This window comes from Schistocerca gregaria, chromosome X, assembly GCF_023897955.1.
Source record: "Schistocerca gregaria isolate iqSchGreg1 chromosome X, iqSchGreg1.2, whole genome shotgun sequence".
Lineage (NCBI taxonomy): Eukaryota > Metazoa > Arthropoda > Insecta > Orthoptera > Acrididae > Schistocerca > Schistocerca gregaria.
Window position 1 is genome coordinate 722,369,178 of NC_064931.1, and position 20,605 is coordinate 722,389,782.

The window sequence follows — 20,605 nt, forward strand, 5'->3', positions numbered from 1 at the left end:
AGCGGCCGGCTCGAAACATTCATTTCACGTGGAGCTGATCGAGTGATGCCTGCAGGCGCCTCTTCCACTCAAGCAGTGAGACCGTATAGTTCTTCGTCCTCAAAATGGTTCAAATGGCTCTAAGCAATAAGGCACTTAACATCTGACGTCATCATTCCCCTAGAGTTAGAACTACTTAAACCTACCTAACCTAAGGATATCACACACATCCATCCCCGAGGCAGGATTCGAACCAGAGACCGTAGCAGCATCGCGGTACCGGACTGAAGCGCCTAGAACCGCTCGGTCTTCGTCCTCCTCGGCCTTCGTGCTGTGGTACTAATTGCCCTGTTTCACCTAATCGTTTGAACAGTCTTGGAAACATGGTGCTAGTGGTAAGTATTCTACTCGGGAATTTGGTTCAAAAATGGCTCTGAGCACTATGGGACTCAACTTCTGAGGTCATAAGTCCCCTAGAACTTAGACCTACTTAAACCTAACTAACCTAAGGACATCACACACATCCATGCCCGCGGCAGGATTCGAACCTGCGACCGTAGCGGTCGTGCGGTTCCAGACTGTAGCGCCTAGAACCGCTAGACCACCGCGGCCGGCCAGAATTTGGTCCTGTACAACTTTTCCTTTTCTCTGCAGCTTCTATTTGCTTTCCCACACACGAAACTCATGTCTGCAAGTTCCGTCACCTGCTACAATTCCATTTGGTTGGGGCTGATCGTCGTCAGTACTTCAACTTGTAAACGCAGGCTATATTGTACACAAGGATTGTAAATGTTAGTATACAGTACGTCATCAGCATTGGGTTCATTGAGTTACTATCCCAAGCTTTACACCTAAGTGCTCATTGGGACTGCGTACCCATAATCTCAGCAATTGGTACGTGCATTCCACTGTCAGAAGTATCATAACGAATTTTGGTGGTAAGTTTCGACTAGACAGCTTAGGAGCTGGCGTCCCTTATCTCAAATTGATACGTTCACCCTTCTCCATGATTCGTGAAAGTTTGTAACATCATCACGGAATCACTCTGTATATATTTATCTGCATACATTCCCAAATTAAAGGAGGGGGCAGTATGTGGACAAATACTGCCCATGTAGGTCAGAATTTAACACTGATAATCCGCCGAGGTAGCTTACATATTTTCTCAATGTTGCTAATATTGCATTTGAAGCTGCCTTATATACGTAGAATACGTGCGTTATATGCCGTTTTGTTCCTGAGTCACGTCGTCTCGAGTAAAATGAGTATTTTTGCTTTGTGAATTCTCAATGTAATTTACAACGCGGACCGACGAAAATAATAATATGTCATCACTACCATTAAAGGGGTCCATAATCTGAAAATTTGCTGCTGTGGCATCGTCTCACTTCCCCTCGGTAATTAAGTAAACAGGATAGTTTTGGTTGCGCCTACTATCCCGTATCATTAGACTATGACATCTGTTAATTGCGCGTGTGCGAGTAACGTAAACAAGATTGAAACTGCATGGCTAATTATCAATTTTTTTGGGGAGCGAACGCTATCTTTACTGCTAACTTATTTTTCTTTTTAATTTGATTTTTATTGGTAAGACGCTGGACTCTTATTCGGAAGGAGTCTCCTTTTATTTTGTAGTTACCACAGCAATGAAGTTATGTCATGGCATTATTGGTTGGGACCCAGGTAGTTTGGGATGGCTGCCAGTCCCCGGCCGGAAATCGAACTCGGCACCCCTCGGCGTAGAGGCAGCCACACTAACCACTAGACCACTACCTGGCGACTGCGGTCACATGGGAAAGCATGGAGACAAATTCAAATGCTGTAACTGGTTATCACGCCTGTTAGCTACTGCATGGCATTTTGGTTTGAATCCTTTCCTAGCACACATTTTTATTTGTTACAATACAATAAAATCAATTCATTATTATTACAAAGTTTCACATCGGTGTTACAAAAATACTTCACTACACAGAAATGGGAGTCATGCAGAGCAGATATCATCTTTAGTCATTTCATGTAAGTTTTATAGTCAAGCTTGTTCTGTTCTGTTTCAAAACATCTGAATCAGCTCGGAAAAGAAGTCTCTAAAGCGTCCTGTACTCACCTGCACATTCTATTTCTGTTGCTAGTCTCCCAAAATGTTAATAATTTTTTTCCATCGATTTCTAAGGGTTTCTGTAAATTCGTGAATTCGTCTTGAAATATATCTTGTCCCAAAAAGCAGTCAACCAATGGTCCCATAATGTACATAGTTTCGTCGTAGAAGAGTTTCCCAGCGTTTTGCAGTGAAGGCTCAACTGTGACATATTTTATCAGAATACGAGCATGAAACCAGTAACCAGTCGTGTTAACGTTCATCCTCCATTCTAGGACAAATTTCATTATTTAGTCATGTAAGTGACCCATTGATAAGAGACGGACACATGTCGGATGACACTGATTTCAAGTACTTGATTGGAACTGGCCTTCTTAAAAATAATAATAGGTTTAATAGCCTCATAGTTTCTTGTAACGAAATAATTTATTTCTACAAAGTTTCTAAAATCTATGCCGTATCAAACTCACAAGTCTACAACTTTAGTTTTCTGTTTTTCAACAATTTCCATAAAGGTCTCAAGTCATTTCATTACAGGCAACAGTTCCTCATTCATAAGGGCAAGGCTAAAAATTCTGTGTCTCGCAGCGAGATAGAGTTCGATGGGCATCTCAGCTCTTCTACTCCTGTGTGTCACTGCTCTCAACGGTTTCAAAATTAATGTGCAACGACATTCTTTATTGTGAATTTAAATCCCCATGGCTCAAGTGTGTATTTTGTTTCTTGATACTACACATCGCGAATGGAACCCTGAGACATGTACTCAGTATATTTGTGCACTGCCTATACATCACACACAATTTGCTATTTTTTTTACAAAACTTTGTGTGAAAAATTCTCTTTACACACTAAACTGTAGGTATGTCTACTTATTATTATTACTGATAGACATTTGTTTTGTTCTTAAGCCTAAATTTATGAAAAAGTAGGGTACATTTCTCATAAAAAATATATGGGAAAAAGGATTGCCAATGATGAGAACTACAAATGACAAAAATAGTTTATCTGTAATATTTTCACCACTCTATACAGGATGTATTTCATTTTGTGCACTACCTTCCCACTCCTTGGGGTACGGAAGTCCACCCTAAACGGAACAGCAGTCAATGTAATGAGGAAGGTAGTGGCTTTGCCCAAGACGCGCCAAGTCGACGTTATTTCTCGGACTGGTTACAGCCAATATTCCCTGGGGTACAAGAAACAATGACTGCCCAATGATGGCTATGTCTTATGGACTAAATGGGTAATAAGACATATGACACAGGGCCTATATTACAAGCAAAACTATCTTCAACAGGGCAATGCTGCTGTCCACAAACAGGCTTTGACAATAGGAAAATTGAGAGATCTGATGTGCTAATTGTTGGAACATCCATCCTATTCTCCAGACGTCGCATTCTCTGATTTCCATATGTTCTCTTATCTAAAGAAATTTGTGACTGGCAGGATTAAAGAGTCCCAACTAGTCATGCCGCACAAACATTTGGAAGTAGCAGTATGTGAAGTATGGTATGTACACATAGTATGGTATGAGCACGTAGTTCCGCCTCCATAGCAGAATGGTCAACGTGACACAAATTCATGCGAGGGACCAGGGTTGATCCCGGCACTGCCAGGACTGGAACGGGCTGCACCCAGCCTCGTGGTGCCAGCCGAGGAGCTATCTGAGAGGTAGAGGCTCCGTGGCCGAAACGTCGGCAATGGCGGGAGTGCAATGTGCTGACTCCATGCCCCTCCATACCGTATCGGATGATGAATGACTGAGGATCACACGGTATTCGGTCGGCTGTCGCGTGGTCTTCAGTACCTGATCACCAGTTTTCTGTCTTTTCCTTTTGACCACCCAGGCTCCGTTGTCGACACCGCAAAGGCAGTTACGATTCATTCGCAGTATACCGTAGAACATCTTCATCTACATGGATGCTCTGCAAAACAAAGTTAAGCGCTTGGCAGAGGGTTCATTGAATCCCCTTCACAATAATTCCCAATTATCCTAATCTCGAACAGCGCTCGGAAAAAACGGATACCTACGTCTTTCTGTGCGAGCTGTGATTTCCCTTATTTTATTATGATGATTGTTTCTTCCTATGTAGGTCGGCGCCAACAAAATATTTTCGCACTCAGAGGAGAAACCTGATGACTGAATATTCGTGAGAAGCTTCCGCCGCAACGAAAAGTGCATTTGTTTTAATTATGTCCACTTTAAATCCTGTATCATGTCAGTTACACTCTCTCCTCCATTTCGCAATAATGCAGAACGTGCTGTTCTTCTTTGAACTTTCACGACGTACTCTGTTAATCCTGTCTAGTAAGAATCCCAGTACCCCCCCCTCCCCCCCCCCCCCCCCCACAAAAAAGAAAAGACGGACAAGCATAGTGTAGGCGGTCTCTTTAGTAGATCTGTTACATTTTCTAGGTGTTCTGCCAATTAAACGCAGTCTTTGGTTTGCATACCCCACTACATTTTATATCATTTATTTCCAATTTAAATTGCTCCTTACTGTAATTCCTACGTATTTAATTAAATTTACGGGCCCTTAGATTTGACTGATATATCCAGTAACCGAAATTTAACGGACTCTATTTACCACTCATGTGCATGGCTTCACAATTTTCATTTCGTAGGATCAATTGCCAGTTTTCACACCATACAGATATCTTTTCTAAATCGTTTTGCAATTCCTTTTGATCTTCTGATGACTGTGCTAGAGGATAAACGACAGCATCATCTGCAAACAACCTAACACGGCTGATCATATTGTCTCCTAAATGGATAATATATACAGTAGATAAGGAACAGCAAAGGGCCTATAACACTACCTTGGGGATCACCAGAAATCACTTTTGTTTTATTCGATGACTTTCCGACAGTTACCACGAGCTGTGACCTTTCTGTTAGGAAATCACAGATCCAGTCGCATAACAGAGACGATATTCCATAAGCACGCAATTTCACTACAAGCCGCTTGTGTGGTAAAGTGTGAAAAGCTTTCTGAAAATCTATAAATACGGAATCAACTTGAAATCCTTTGTCAATAGCACTCAACACTTCCTGTGAGCAAAGAGCTAGTTGTGTTTCACAAGAACGATGCTTTTTAAATCCGTGTTGGCTGTGTGTCAATAGACCGCGCTCTTCGAGTTAATTAATAATTTTCGAACACATTATACAGTATGTTCCAAAATCCTGCTGCATATCGACGTTAATGATATGAGCCTGTAATTTAGTAGATTACTCATACCACTTTTGTTGAATATCGGTGTGACCTGTGCAACTTTCCAGTCTCTGGGTACGGATCTTTCGTCGAGCAAGCGGTTGTATATGATTTTTAAGTATGGAGTTATTGCATCAATATGCTCTAAAAGAAACATAATTGGTATACTGTCTGACGAGGAAGACTTGCTTTTATTGATTTAAGTTGCTTCACTACTTCTAGGACATCTACTTCTTCTAAGTTACTCATGTTGGCAGCTGTTCTTGATTCGAATTGCGGAATATTTTCTTTGTCTTCTTTGGTGAGGGAATTGCGGAAGGCTGAGTTTAGTAGCTCTGGTTTATAGCCGATAGCATTTCCATTGGATCGTGCAGAAAAGGCATTCATTGTGTCTTGCCGCTAGCATACTTTACATCCGACCAGAATCTCTTTGGATTTTCTGCCAGGTGTCGAGAAAAAGTTTCGTTGTGAAAATTGTTATAAGCATCTCGCATTGAAGTACGCGCTGAATTTCGATCTTCTGTGAAAGATCGACTGTCTTTGCGACCTTGCGGTCGTTTAAATTTGGCATGCTTTTTTGTTGTTTCTGTAATAGTGTTCTGAACCGTTTTGGGTACCAGGGGGGATCGGCTACGTCGTTTTTTTTTAATTTATTTGGTACAAGTCTTTCAGTTACTGTCGGTACTATTTCTCTGAATTTAAGCCACATCTGGTCTACAAATGAGTCTGCATACAAAACATGTGCGTGGCCAACTGTTGAATGCTGCGCAAGTACTGACAGAGAACATCGAGAGCATACAAAGAAGGGCCTTCTGAATGGACACAGGCTTGATTCGCTGGCCAGAGACTGCAAAAGAAATTTTGAAAAATCTCAAATACTAGACACTCGAAGACAAACTCCGTACTTTTCCTGAATGCCTGCATAGTAAAGTCTGGAACGGCCTCTAAAGGCAGAGATTATGAATATTCTCGACCTCCCAGCTCATATGCCACATAGAATAAATAAAATCTCACCCAGTGTCGCACAAGAGGTGATTGTTCCCACCCACCACTCGTCACTGGAACGGGAGGAAATCACCACATTTGATACAGCAGGACATACTCTGTTCAGTGCATTGCATACTCGTTCGCATAGCGCAAGGTACAAATGAAAGAGTGGAGCAGGGACCACTGAAACAGGAAAATACCCTAATAACATAGGTCTGGCGACCAGTGGAGCACCAGTGCGACTTATTTATGACTGAGTACATAAACACCTGATAACTCAGTCCTCGAACATCCAGACAGAACATATTTACCTGAAGACAAACACCTTACAACAAGTGTTCCACACTGCCACCGTTCATCTGAAAACAGGCTTCAGCACACTTCCTCATCGCTGCCCGTCACTTTCAGTAATCGCAATCGTGTTCTGATCCCACTGACAACCAAAGCTTTAATACACGCCCACACAAAAAAATTCAGCTGCTCTAAGTCGGGCGCTCCAGGAGGTCATGGTATTGTCCAGCCACTGCCGATGCACTGGTTATGGAAACAGTATTTACCAATATTTGGGTATCCGGAATGATGGTAAAACCAAACAAGGGCTGTCTACCACTTTCCAATTTACTCCTCACTTGACGGCTATCGAATTAAACGTAGCTTTAGACAGTAAACGTGTTGTAAAATTGGCATGACTGCACTTGGGAATACGCCGTGTCGGGGAAACCACTGCTTTCCGGACCATCGGTTATTACGATTGTTTATTTGATTCATTGACCTCTACTAGCGCTTTCCGTTTGAACCTGTAATAGCGATGCAGTGTCTATGACGATGTTGTTGTTGTTGTGGTTGTTGTGTGGTCGTCAGTCCAGAGACTGGTTTGATGCAGCTCTATCCTGTGCAAGCTTCTTCATCTCCGAGTAACTACTGCAGTCTACACTCTTCTGAATCTGTTTAGTGAATTCATCCCTTGGTCTCCCTCTACGACTTTTACCCTCCACGCTTCCCTCCAATACTAAAGTGGTGATCCCTTGATGCCTCAGAACGTGTCCTACCATTCGATCCCTTCTTCTAGTCAAGTTGTGCCACCAATTCCTTTTTTCCCCAATTCTATTCAGTACCTCCTCATTAGTTACGTGATCTACCCGTATTATCTTCAGCATTCTTCTGTAGCACCACATTTCGAAAGCTTCTATTCTCTTCTTGCCTAAACTATTTATACATCCATACATGGCTACACTCCGTACAAACACTTCCAGAAAGGATTTCCTGACACTTAATCTATACCCGGTGTTAACAGATATCTTTTCTTCAGAAACGCTTTACTTGCTATTGCCAGTCTACATTTTCTATCCTCTCAACTTCGACCATCATCAGTTATGTAGCTTCCAAAGTACCAAAACTCATCTACTACTTTAAGTGTCTCATTTCGTAGTCTAATTCCCCCCGCGTCACCTGATTTAATTCGACTACATTCCATTATCCTCGTTTTGCTTTTGTTGTGTGTTCATTTTATATCATCCTTTCAAGACGCTGTCCATTCCGTTCACCTGCTCTTCCAGGTCATTTCCTGTCTCTGCCAGAATTAGAATGTCATCGGCAAACCTCAAGGATATTATTTCTTCTCCATGGATTTTAATTCCTTTGTTTACTTCACTGCTTGCTCAATATACAGACTGAATAACATTGGGGATAGGCTACAAACCTGTCTCACTCCCTTCCCAACCACTGCTTCCCTTTCATGCCCCTCGACTGTTATAACTGGCATCTGGTATCTGTACAAATTGTAAATAGCCTTTAGCTCCCTGTATTTGATCCCTGCCACCTTTAGAACTTCAAAAAGAGTATTCCAGTCAACATTGTCAAAAGGGTTCTCTAAGTCTACAAATGCTAGAAACGTAGTTTTCCTTTCCTTATTCTATCGTGTAATATAAGTAAATGACGATTTAAATGTAGATTAATGGCGTCTGTAGTCAGTGTTTTGCGGACTTTTTGTGATAGTACTTGAAGGCTGAAATCCATTCATTGGATTTGTTAAGCAATGCGTCTTTACATAGGAGGACTCAAAGTCGAAAAATAAATTCTATTTTGACTTAAAAAAACTTTATTTCATAGCCATCTTGATAACATTAATCATTGCCTTGATGTACCTCATTATTGGAACAACGATTCTCAATACTATCTTTATATGCTGACATTTTTATTTATGTTCATTTCAAATCACAAATTTGGCTGGTAGGATTCCCCAAGAACATGACCCACCGATGTCTATTAAATGAAGGAAGACATAACGAACTAAAGATGGTTCAATGAGAATTTCATTTATTACAGTTTCTGTACTGTCATAACTGGAATATTTCTCTCTCACTCACTCGGCTTGTATTTTAAGCAGTGAATTTAATACCGGATCTCTACTCGATAGACCAGAGTAGAGGTTTAAGGGGAGTAGGACGTCAAACGGGCCAACTTGGAGCAGGAGAGGCACCACAGGACATTTTAATTCCTCCTTTCTATACTTTTAAAAATAAATTCATAAAACTTTAACAGCATGACCAGGAAGGATTCTGGATTGACACTCATAGCAGTGGAAGCCCCAAAACGTAACAAAACACATTTTTTACGTGTGAAATTTCATAATTTTTTCACTTACTACTGGCTGCATTTGTTGCTATAGGTGCACTTTTCTTCCTAAGTAAGAGAGATTCTTCGATGACTTTTTCACAGCATACAAACCATAGGTACAGGTGTATGAAACTCTAGAAGTTATTTAATTTATGAAAAAATGAATGAACTGTTACATTTTAGTTAATTATCTCAATTTTTTCCACAGTTTTTTAATAGATTTGGAAAATTCTAGAGTTTCACACACCTGTAACTACTGTTTGTATGCTATGAAAAATTCATCTAAGAATCTCTCTTACTTAGGAAGAAATGTGTACCTATACCAACAAATGCAGCCAGTAATAAGTGAAAAAATGATGAAATTTCACATGTAAAAAAAGGTATTTTGCTGCGTTTTTGAACTTCCACTGCGATGATTGTGAGTCCTCAATCCTTCCTGGTGATGGTGACAAAGTTTTATGAATTTATTTGTAGAAGCATAGACAGAAGAAATTAAAATGTCCTGTGGTGACTCTCCTGCTCCAAGTCGGGCCGTTTGACGTCGTATCCCCCCTAATACTTCTGAGCCTTCCCTCGCTTTTAATCTGATGACACAAAAGTCGAATGGTGATAATACATATTACGTGGATCTGGTAACATCGCCGCCTGTGGACATAATTTCTTTGGCGTTTAGTGTGGACCACGCTAAATCTGGATCTTTTTTATTTATTTATTTATTTATTTCGGTGGTCGCATCACTGAACGGAAGAGCCACGAAGCTAAATCGACGAGCTGCTTTACAGAGATTACAAGTGCCTGTATCCCACTACAGAAAAAGCGAAGCAAAGTAGGCGTAAAAAAAAAAAAGGATAGACCAGGCAAGCGTCAGGCAACGTAGTATGCGTGTTGTGGTCGTCCATGTTTTATTCGTGATTGGCTGGCATCATGCAAAGGCTCCTTTCTAGAAATTCGTGCCGGCGTTCTTGCGATGAGTGCGGCGGCTGCGATACGTTACAGCCAACAAAAGACACGTCCCCCCCGCCCCCCGCCCCCGGCGCGCGGGCCTCTTCTTGTGGCGCGTCGCTCCTCCCATGGCAGGCACACTCAGCCCAGCTGAACCGAACCCGTTGCCGGCTGGCTGCGCTGCGCAATGCGCCCGCTCGGCTACGGCGACGACGACGAAGACAACGATTTAAAAATTGCAGCGTCGCTTCTCGCCTTGACAAGTTGCCGCGTATAAATATCGACCGCGCGCTGCGAGGCCGCACAGCTCCACTGCAGCTCGTCGCTGCACGAACTGCAGCTCGCAGAGCACACTGTGGCATTATCGCGATATGAGAACAATGAGTGCTTACTAACCGTTCAAAATCGCCGCGCGTAACAATTCCAACAGTTTCATATTTCTCTCGCACCTCTGCAAATGCTGTATATCGTCGGATCAAACGGATACCGTTTCACATCATCTTGTAGGTGTATAGCTGCGGATACACTCCATAAGCCTCCGTGGTGTGCGAGGCGGAGCGTACTTCCTACCGATATTAGCGGATTTTTGCTCTACCCATAAGCTTAAATTTCCCTTATACAGGGTGTTACAAAAAGGTACGGTCAAACTTTCAGGAAACATTCCTCACACACAAATAAAGGAAAGATGTTATGTGGAGATGTGTCCGGAAACGCTTAATTTCCAAGTTAGAGCTCATTTTAGTTTGTTCTTCCACCTACGCTCAATGGAGCACGTTATCATGATTTCATACGGGATAGTCTACCTGTGTTGCTGGAACATGTGCCTTTCCAAGTACGACACAACATGTGGTTCATGTACGATGGAGCTGCTGCACATTTCAGTCGAAGTGTTCGTACGCTTCTCAACAACACATTCGGTGACCGATGGATTCCATGGCCTCCACGCTCACCTGACCTCAACCCTCTTGACTTTCATTTATGGGGGCATTTGAAAGCTCTTGTCTACGCAACCCCGGTACCAAATGTAGAGACTCTCCGTGCTCGTATTGTGGACGGCTGTGATACAATACGCCATTTTCCAGGGCTGCATCAGCGCATCAGGGATTCCACGCGACGGAGGGTTGATGCATGTATCCTCACTAACGGAGGACATTTTGAACATTTCCTGTAACAAAGTGTTTGAAGTCACGCTGGTACGTTCTGTTGCTGTGTGTTTCCACTCCATGATTAATATTATTTGAAGAGAAATAATAAAATGAGCTCTAACATGGAAAGTAAGCGTTTCCGGACACATGTTCACATAACATATTTTCTTTCTTTGTGTGTGAGGAATGTTTCCTGAAAGTTTGGCCGTACCTTTTTTTAACACCCTGTATTAATGATTCCTAGGCAGTTTGTACTATGGAGTCAGTACAAGAGCCGAAAATTCTTCCTAGGCTACCAGTTTTCAATATCTACTTAACAAGGTCGGCGAGCACTACATCACGTATCTCCCAAAGTTTACCATTTGGGTTCACCGAATACCTCCGTTCCACTTTCGTATTAATTACACAGACGTGTTGATGAATAATAGTGTGTTTAAAATCTTTCAGTTTCCAATAGGAATACAACATGATAAGGACTTCAAAGAATGGAGCCGTACTCTAGAATTGGATACATTAGGATCTTGTACCCAATTTCTTTTAGATACACCATACTTTCTCAGAACCATTCCTACATGCCAAAGTTGTCCTTTCAACTTCCACATTATTGATTTCACGAGTTTTCCCATTTCATACATATTTGTCTTCCTCTACATGACTATTCTGCAGTTCACACTCTAGTGTCTGTGTGGCAGATGGTTCATTGACGTACATTCACACTATTTCTCTACCGCTCCACTCTCGAACAGCTCGCGAGAAAAGCGAACACTTCAACAGTTCCCCGAGAGTTCTGATTTGTCTTATTTTATTATCAGGACGATCCTTTCTCTCTATGTACATGAGCGTCAACAGAGTACTTTCGCATTCGAAGGAGGAAGTTGGTGATTGAAATTTTGTGAAAAGATTTCGGTACAAAGAAAACACCATTGTTGAAATAACTGTCACTCCAACTCACGTGTCATATCCGTGACACTCTCTCCCCTATTACGCGATTGTAAAAAACGAGCTGCTTTTTTTTTAAAACGTTTTCAATGTTCTCTGTCATTCATATCTAGTAAGGATCCAACGCACACAGCAGTACTGTAGCAGAGGATGGACAAGCGTAGTGTAGGCATCTTCTGTAGTAGAATTGTTGCATCTTCTTTATCTTCTGCCAGTAAACTATAATCTTTGGTTCGTCTTAGTTACAACATTATCTTTGTGATAGTTCCAGTTTTAATTGTGCGTAATTGTAATCCCTAGGTATGTAGTTGGGTTGACAATTTTAACATTTGTGCGATATGCTGTGTAACAGAAATTTAACAGATTCCATTTAGTACTCATGTTGATTAACTCATACTTTTCATTATTTAGGGTCAACTCCTACTTTTGGCACCGATCAGATATCTTCTATAAATCATTTTGCGGTTGGATTTGGTCTTATGATGACTTTATTTGACGGTAAATGACAGCGGCGTTTACAAACAGTCTAAGAGAGCTGCTCAATCCTTCGGGAACGTTAGGTATCAGTCCTTTTTGGCTCCATGACTTTTCGTCATCGCTTGCTAATATCATCTGTAAGTATTTAACTATAAGAGGGCTCCAGATATTCACCACTCATCTTGTAATCGGACACTACTGGATTACATTTATTTGTTATCTTCATTATCGAGTAGTTATCCTCATTTAAAGAGAGCTGCCATTCATTACACCAAGTAAAATTTTGATCATGTTTTTCGTGCTGTTTTTGGGTTCATCCAAGACACCACCTCCCTGTAGACAGCAGCATTGTTAGCTCACATTATGAATGCGCTGCTGACCATTTCATCCTTAAAAGGAAATGATGCATTGTTGTCTACAAGAGTGAAGTTGTTACACCGTTCAAATTTTAGTACCGTAGCTCTACAGAATCAGAAACGGTAGGGATACCGTCAACTACCTTAAAATGCTCCATATATTGCGAACGGCGCCACCAACAGACCGTGACAGACTTGTTACATGAGCCGGTGTCTACAACAACATTCAACCTAATTTTGGAGAAGCGAGCTGGCTGTGATCCTACTGACAATTTACTGCTTTGCAGTATCTCTGGTCGTATCTTTAACCAAACAGAACTGCATCTACAGGATAACGTGAATAACCAAGAGTCTTGTTTGTAGGAGGATACGGATTATAATCTCTGCTTGATGAAACTATACTGGAATGGTTTTTGTAAAAAAGCGGTACAAGAATATTTTGATTACTCCATTAGAGAGGTAACGTAACGTAGTGAGCAGTACGGGACCGCTGCATCATGTCATACCGCCAAACTACAGCTTTCTGCCTCTAGGATAACAGGAGGGGTTCATGGAGAACCATACGATGGGGCCGACAGTGAGCTTTCGATTCCATAGCAGCTATTTCTCATTTTCACTCTACTAGCTCTTTAGTTGTCCTTCAGATTTCGACTAGACCCTACTACATTTCTCTGACGAAGGAGAAATCGTTACCAGTAACGAGACTCCAAAATGGGTTCTACAACCTACACTCTTTAGTCTTATGTCTCGCTCCTGGCCTCATTTAAAAGAATCCATTATTTTTACAAAGACTGGATACTATAGTAAGCTAAATCCAACTTCCGATTCTTTTGTCACGTGTTCTCACGTAGAAAGTTAGCGCTGGAAGTGTATTCAGTAAAGCCGAAATGTACATTTCCGTATCAGTCATCAAGAGTCATGCAGCAGGAGTTTCTTTCAGTCGCTACCAGAAAAATAATTCAATAATTGTGGTAGAAAGAGTAAACAACGTCGAAAAAACAGATGTGGAGCGTCCACTCCACAACCTCGCATAGCGAGATACACCTCACGTGCGACGATCTTTATGCAGCCAAAGGAATGTGACGGTCAAGCCAGGAGTGAGCTGTGCATTTCGCTGTAAAAGGTGAACTAGATGTATCGCTAGCGGTAATCTAGTCGACCCATAAGGCAGATTTATACGGACCATAGATGCGCTTTAACCAACATGCCATCTACCTATTGAGCAACTTGCAAACACGTGTGTACTTGTGCTCTATAAGTCGCTGGTGATACGACTCAATCTTATTACTGGCAACATTTTAAATCCAGTTTTCAGACTTCTAACAAACGAACTCCACTGTTAACTTCCCAGGTGTAAATGTCGAACCAATGAAAAGACGCATGATGTTGCCTATCAACACCAATATAATTGACACAAACTGAGGTCTGTAAACGCCAGCAAGGATCCAAAGTGCAATGCGATAATTTTAGTTCATCTCTCGAAATTCCAAATGAAATACCTCCTGCTAACAGCTTACACACGTCACTTGAGTAGCAAACTGCCCTGAATACTAGAATAGATGACAAATCATAAAGACGCACAGAATGTATAGAAGTGGAACCACTTTCTCATGATGCTTCATGGTGTCTGATGTTTGCTGTCTACAGCTGATATCTGGTACATATTAGTGCGTCCAACATAGGACCCATACGTTAAAATATAACGCCATTTTGATGATAACGTGGATCAAACGTTTTTGGTATCACTTCAGTAACTTTTGTGTCTGTTTTACTGCATCTTCAGCCAAGTATACGCTCAAGATCAGTGGGTATCATAGAATGTGAAGCAGTTACTTCCCATAAAATCCAAGGCATCTGGGTCAGTAGTTATCGACTCTTAAGAAAACTGTATTTTCCATAATAACAAGCTCGGCTGTCGATGAACAATAGTTACGTGAAATTCAGTTCGTGTTAAACGAAAGTCCTGCCCAAAAAGTCATCGATCAATTAAACCAGACTGATGCTGTTTCCCTTGATTTCTAAAACCATTTATGTCAATACGACAACACTAAACAGTAAATGAAATTAAGTTACTGTGGCACTCTGTACCCAAGTGGGTAACCGGATTGACGATTTCCTCAAAAGAACAACACGGCAAGGTATACTGGTCGGAGTGTCATCGAATTATACGAACCCAATTTCGGGTGTGCTTGTTCATTAAGGCTTCCTTGCAGGTGATTCACGAGAAAGTGCTATCCAATTATCTCATGACAAGTTTTTAATGTGTCACAAAACATTGTCATTTAAGAAATACTGAAACCGCAAAGCGTGCCACTAAACGGGACTTGAGCTTTCATTACAGCAATAAGAAGTAAAACACCTTCGAGTAAAACTAAATGAGGATATGGAACGGAATCATCAGTTTTATGCTCGAGTTTATAGATCTAAATCCTGTTCGAGTGTAGGATGTAAGGAAACGGCAGTTAGTCTACGAAAACTGTTTACGAAACGCTTGTGCGACACGTTCAGTAATAATGTGTCAGTGAGATGTGCAATGTATACACAGAAAGGCAGTGAAAATAGTCACGAGTTTGTTTTAAGAAAGTTAAATTGCCAGTCACACGTTTAAGACGAGGATATCGGTGAATATTCTCATATTCTAGTGAGGAATCTAGAAATTCACTGCGATTGATACATACCGTCGTCGCTGGGATAGCGACACAGCACGAAATCTTGATAACTGAATACTCTCAACGTACCATCCGCAGATGAAAAGATATTACCATCACCGTATGGTAAAACGAAAGATACACCTTTTCGTTCTTAACGTGGAATATAAAATATTAAATTTAGATAGAGGAGAAGTGTTATGGGGTAGAAACCAACCATTTGTAAAACATACGTAACGACAATGAAAATAAATGGTTGAACAACTTAAGATTCCTAACTTCCGGAAGACTTTTATCATTCTGTAAAATTATTTCCTCGGATAATGTACGCAGATGGTAGTCCCTTACGAATGTGATGTCCGATGTGAAGCACATGGGCAGCTGTTCTTTGTGCAGCCCTCGGCCGGCGAATTGGCTGCAGTTGGGGACTGGTGTGGCCGGCGCAGCATACAGGTTTTATTGCCGAGCTCCCATTCCCTCCACCTTCTCCGTCTCTTCCCCTTTTCCTTGTCTTTTTATATTCTCCGCTTTCACGTACGGCTGAGGGTATTTTAATTACCTGTACGAACAGACTTCACCTGAAATACGTCGTAGATCCACGTACCGCTGTCAGCATCGATTCAACTTGACGTCCGACATCAAAGGGTAGTCTCCTTGTCCACTTTCAGCCGTGTGTGTGATACTTGTGTACTTACTTTGCGACTCAGTATATCTTTTACGGCCACAATAAATTTGTGCCGCCTGAATTAAAATCTGACGTGATTTTAAACAGTTGTGTATTTGTCATTGATATAAGTAGTTTCGATTAACTTCTGGATGTAGGCAGGTTATCAGTTCTGTAGACAGCCTAGTGAGTGACATGCTCCACCATAAATCTGCTGCTTTAGTCTTGATCGATGCAAGAAAAATTTTGTGTCATTTGGAAAACTCTATCAGCAAGTGTAATTAGTATTTTGAGATCTCTACATATTGTAATAATATTATTGTGTTTACCTTTTCTACATTGATTTTACTTTAATTCAGTCCTGCCTCTGCCTTCTTTGTGTATAATGATACGTAACTATGCAACAGCAGCCGTTCATTTCCTTTTCAGGAATAAGTGCAATATGTTATCTACGAGACCTTTATCGTAATAAACACTTAGAAAATGTGACCCTGCCGCCATTTTTCATGAGCTGCTTTCCTTCCTGCAGTTTCATTCACTTACAAAATAATTCGGTTAAGGAACATATCAGTTCCTGCACAGCCTTCAGCACAGTTAAGTGACAACAGTGAGGCCAAACGTATTTAAATGCTAGCTAGCTTGGCAATAAGTGTGTTGTCTCATTTACAAAAAGAAATTTGGTGACACGTGGAATAATATATGTTAATTGTTTTTCCAAAGCACTCTTCTATGAAACACAACAGTTGATTCACATGATTAGTAGTAATCTTTTGTCTCTGGTAGCTACTTTTTACAGGAAAGTGGAAAGCTTTTTAATTAATAAAACCGCTGCTAGCTGTTGTCTGATGTTTTATTTGATGTTACCCACCGCTGTTGAGTACTGTGGGTGATTTTATTAAGTAGCAGGAAAATGCTGCTTTTTGGTGATACAGGCGCGTGCGACGGTGGAACTACGATTACTAATTCTGTGCCCTGTGTAGCAATGACTGAAATACGTATATAGGAAGGATAATTGCAAATAAACGTTGTTCAAACAACCGAAATATAACAAGTACGATTTGTCTGATCCGTACATTTCTGATCTTGTGTTTTCTGCATAGCAACTAGATACATGAAAATGAGTAAGAAATTTTCATTTTGTCGAAAAATGTGGTGTACTGAAATTCAATTTCCTTAGGACAACAAAATGCATTTAAGTGGAAGAGACGTTCACCTGCTGATTCGAAGTGTAATGTGCACATGTTAGACACCTTCAATATTGTATGCACCTGCAAATACTACTTCATCATTATACAATGAAATGAGAAATCCTTATTACATCATGTAGTATGGTCAGACCTTGGTACATCATCAGGAACACATGTTTGTATTTTGGGACATAGGTACTTCGAACACACAAACAATGGCACAAAACTCCGTTGAAATCGTTATGTATTTTACATACAGAGACCACATCATATTTCTTTATCGGGTTTACACATTACAGCTATTTCACATAAATTTCGTCTGCTGATACTTAGTAGTACGTAATTCTCATTTCCTTTCTTAGGCTGCAATTTTTTGAGTACATTTCATAAAATGTTTCTTATATGCACGAATGTTGTTTCTTTGCGTACAAAAGTGAAGGTTTCCGTGAATTATGTATTACGTATTTCTACAAAACATCGATTATGATATTCGAAGGAAGCGAATCAAAAAACTTTGATGTGAAAATACGTTTCGCTGGTTTTATTTCTTTTTCTATTTTATGTATATCTTTCAACAACACATAAATTAACATGTTCATACAAACCATTAGGTGTTAATTAATTTGATGTTTCATTACTAAAAAAGAAAATAAAAGCGTGAGTAATGTCTAATAACTGATACCACGTGACAGCATAAAAAGTTTGTCTTCTTGTGCCACTAAATATCTGAATTATTTGAGCAATCAGAAATTACGTAATCTACTTTGATCGCGGTTTGTGTTAGATTTTATAAGGTTGCCGAAGTTGACCAATTAGTTTCAATACTCGTTACAAAACTGAATGGACTGCAACCAAATAGCTTACTGAAACCAACAAGACACAGCAAAAGCCAAACTTCACTGTTACAGTCTCTTTGTCTGCCAGTATCACCGCGCATTAGTGACAAAACAAGCTTTTTATTGATGGTATTCGATAGCTTTATTTTCATTTCGTACCCTGTTTAGAGCAAAATAAAATTCTAATATAGCCTTGAATGGCATCAGACCAAGAGCTCATTACAAAAGCAGATCTCACACTGCTGTTTGGTAATTCTCTATATCTTAGAAATATATATGTGACATTATTCCTCTTATAATAAATTTTGTACACCTTACATAATAGATGAACTTATCCTTCATACAGCGTTCGCTGGAATCAAATACGTAAACATCGATCACAACAGCACAAACAATAATTTATGTAACTAAATGCAGTACGAGGATAGCTCACTATACACGTGTCTACACATACTGACGAGTCCTCTAGCGGTAGATCTAATTTTTTTTGTACTGAGTACTGCTGAAGAGAGAAGAACTGTTTCAGACATGTTAATTACAACGGATGAATCTCCAATGAAACCATCTAAGTTTCAGGTGCTTTGCAGACGACATAGGCCCTACTTATGTCACTGGTTTGGAAATAAACCGTTAATAAAAGCATCATTGCTCTCTTAAAAAGAATTGTAAGTTTTTCAAGCACCACGCATGAATTTTTCTTACTCAATATCGGAGAACGAAGCAAATGTGAAGAAGCATTTTCCTAAGAGAGGTGTCATAGGAAATACGTCAGCTACAAGTAAATTCGGTTAAGATGGTTGTGCTTCGATGTATAATATTAATTCATACGCTTGCAACATAGGAAAAACATGTTTTAAACCAACTGATAATAGCGCTAGTTTTTGAACACGTTCACTTTTTAAGGAAGTAGCAAGCGAACGACAGGTTATGCGACAGGTTGGTCTAGTATGTGATTACTATCTACTTTTTGAAAAGTGCATATATCACCCTTTATCTGCAGAAGCCACTGGGAATCCAACACGTCTGCAGTTAACACACAGTTCGTTGCTTCGTCTACGTACTCAGTACAAATGTTTCTTTTTATGTAACAAGCAAATTTCGACTGAACAACTTTCACCTAATACTGGTTTACAAAATGTTTACACGTTACAAATTCACAGAAAATTATTTTTAAGATGTCATGTTCATGCTTAATTAATTCACATCTTATGTCACTAATCAAAGGTCCTATACACAATACACTCGCGATTTTCTAGTGTTATGTTTTGACAGCGAAATTTCTAAACGAGACTTCACTACGGAAGCAGCGTCCTCCTCTTTATGACGGCAGTGTTCCTAAACGAACGATTAACTACTTACGTCATAGTTCCTGAACAAAATATCGTTGTTTATTTGTAGTTCATTTTAGGTGTTCGTGTTTTACGGCTCAATTGACGCTGTGTTACGTTTTTTTTTTCAGGTTAACGACCATGCCGTAGCGAAACAGTGTCATTTTCTCGTACATTACAAATTCCGTCTACAAGTTACGAATAAAACTTCCAAAATAACACTCATTTTTCAATATTTTCAATGCCAGATTTCTTTGATTCTTTGTACTCCGTCACTTTTTATTGTTGTTATTGGCGTACCCAGACGGGCACGACATAATACGTACAGTTATAGTTTGAAAATGCGTTGCATAGTGCTTCTCAGACATCACTGTTTCGTAAGCAGAGTAACGTGGAACCTTTGTCTGAAATCTAATCACATCAGTGTGGAGAAGTCCTCACACAAAACTGTTTGTGCTGAGATTGTTAGATTCAGCCAACCATCCTCCGAAGAGCGATGAGTTAACCAGTAGTCGATGCGGAACAGCCGAAAGTGTGTCGGTTACATTTCAGTTCACATTTCTCCCACGGCACTGTTCGAGGACTTCTAGAAAAACACTTCATCCTCTTTTACGCACACAATAATAGAGCAAACACGACGATTGTCTTCCGAAACGAAAGCAACATTCACTAAAAAAAAAAGAACATTTACACACCAGTGTTTCTTATTCTACAGCAGGCTTGCGACTCGCTTGTCACCGATAGGTAAGAGAAGATCCAAGAGCACGTAACACGAGAACTGATGAGTTGAACTTAAACGGCGGCTGGCGCTGCTCTAGGGACGGTAACTGGGGCGCCCACTCTGGCCGGCTCGAAACTGCTGCTGCTGCTGCTGCTGCTGCTGCTACGTTCCCGCGGTGTCACCGTTAAACAGCAGGCCACACCCTGCAACACCACAACCAGCCGTTACACTTCATTCACAAAAACTTAATTCTAATTATTCAATGGGCTACGTCTTTGCAGCTTAAAAAGTCACAGTATGAAAAATTGTGTAATATGTTTAACAATATTTTGTCTTTGAAGTGCATATGTTCTATAAATTGCACATGGGTTCAGTGTTTTGCTGTGCAGAATAAAACCAAAACAACTGACAAAAAGTTTTTCAATTGACGCGAATAATTTGTGCCTAGTTCTGTATAAACACTATAAGAAACA

The 20,605-nt window shown here is 40.5% G+C and overlaps 1 protein-coding gene across 2 annotated transcripts in view; it reads right to left on the reverse strand.

The window, feature by feature from the left end:
- Nucleotides 1-17,474: 17,474 nt before the first annotated feature.
- LOC126298857 (homeotic protein distal-less-like) overlaps nucleotides 17,475-20,605 on the reverse strand; it is a 301,048-nt gene continuing 297,917 nt past the window's right edge. For both annotated transcript variants that reach the window (XM_049990363.1, XM_049990364.1), the window contains one exon: nucleotides 17,475-20,335. In XM_049990363.1, coding sequence (XP_049846320.1) covers nucleotides 20,317-20,335 — 19 coding nt within the window. In that variant the 3' untranslated portion in view covers nucleotides 17,475-20,316. The remainder of the gene's footprint in view (nucleotides 20,336-20,605) is intronic.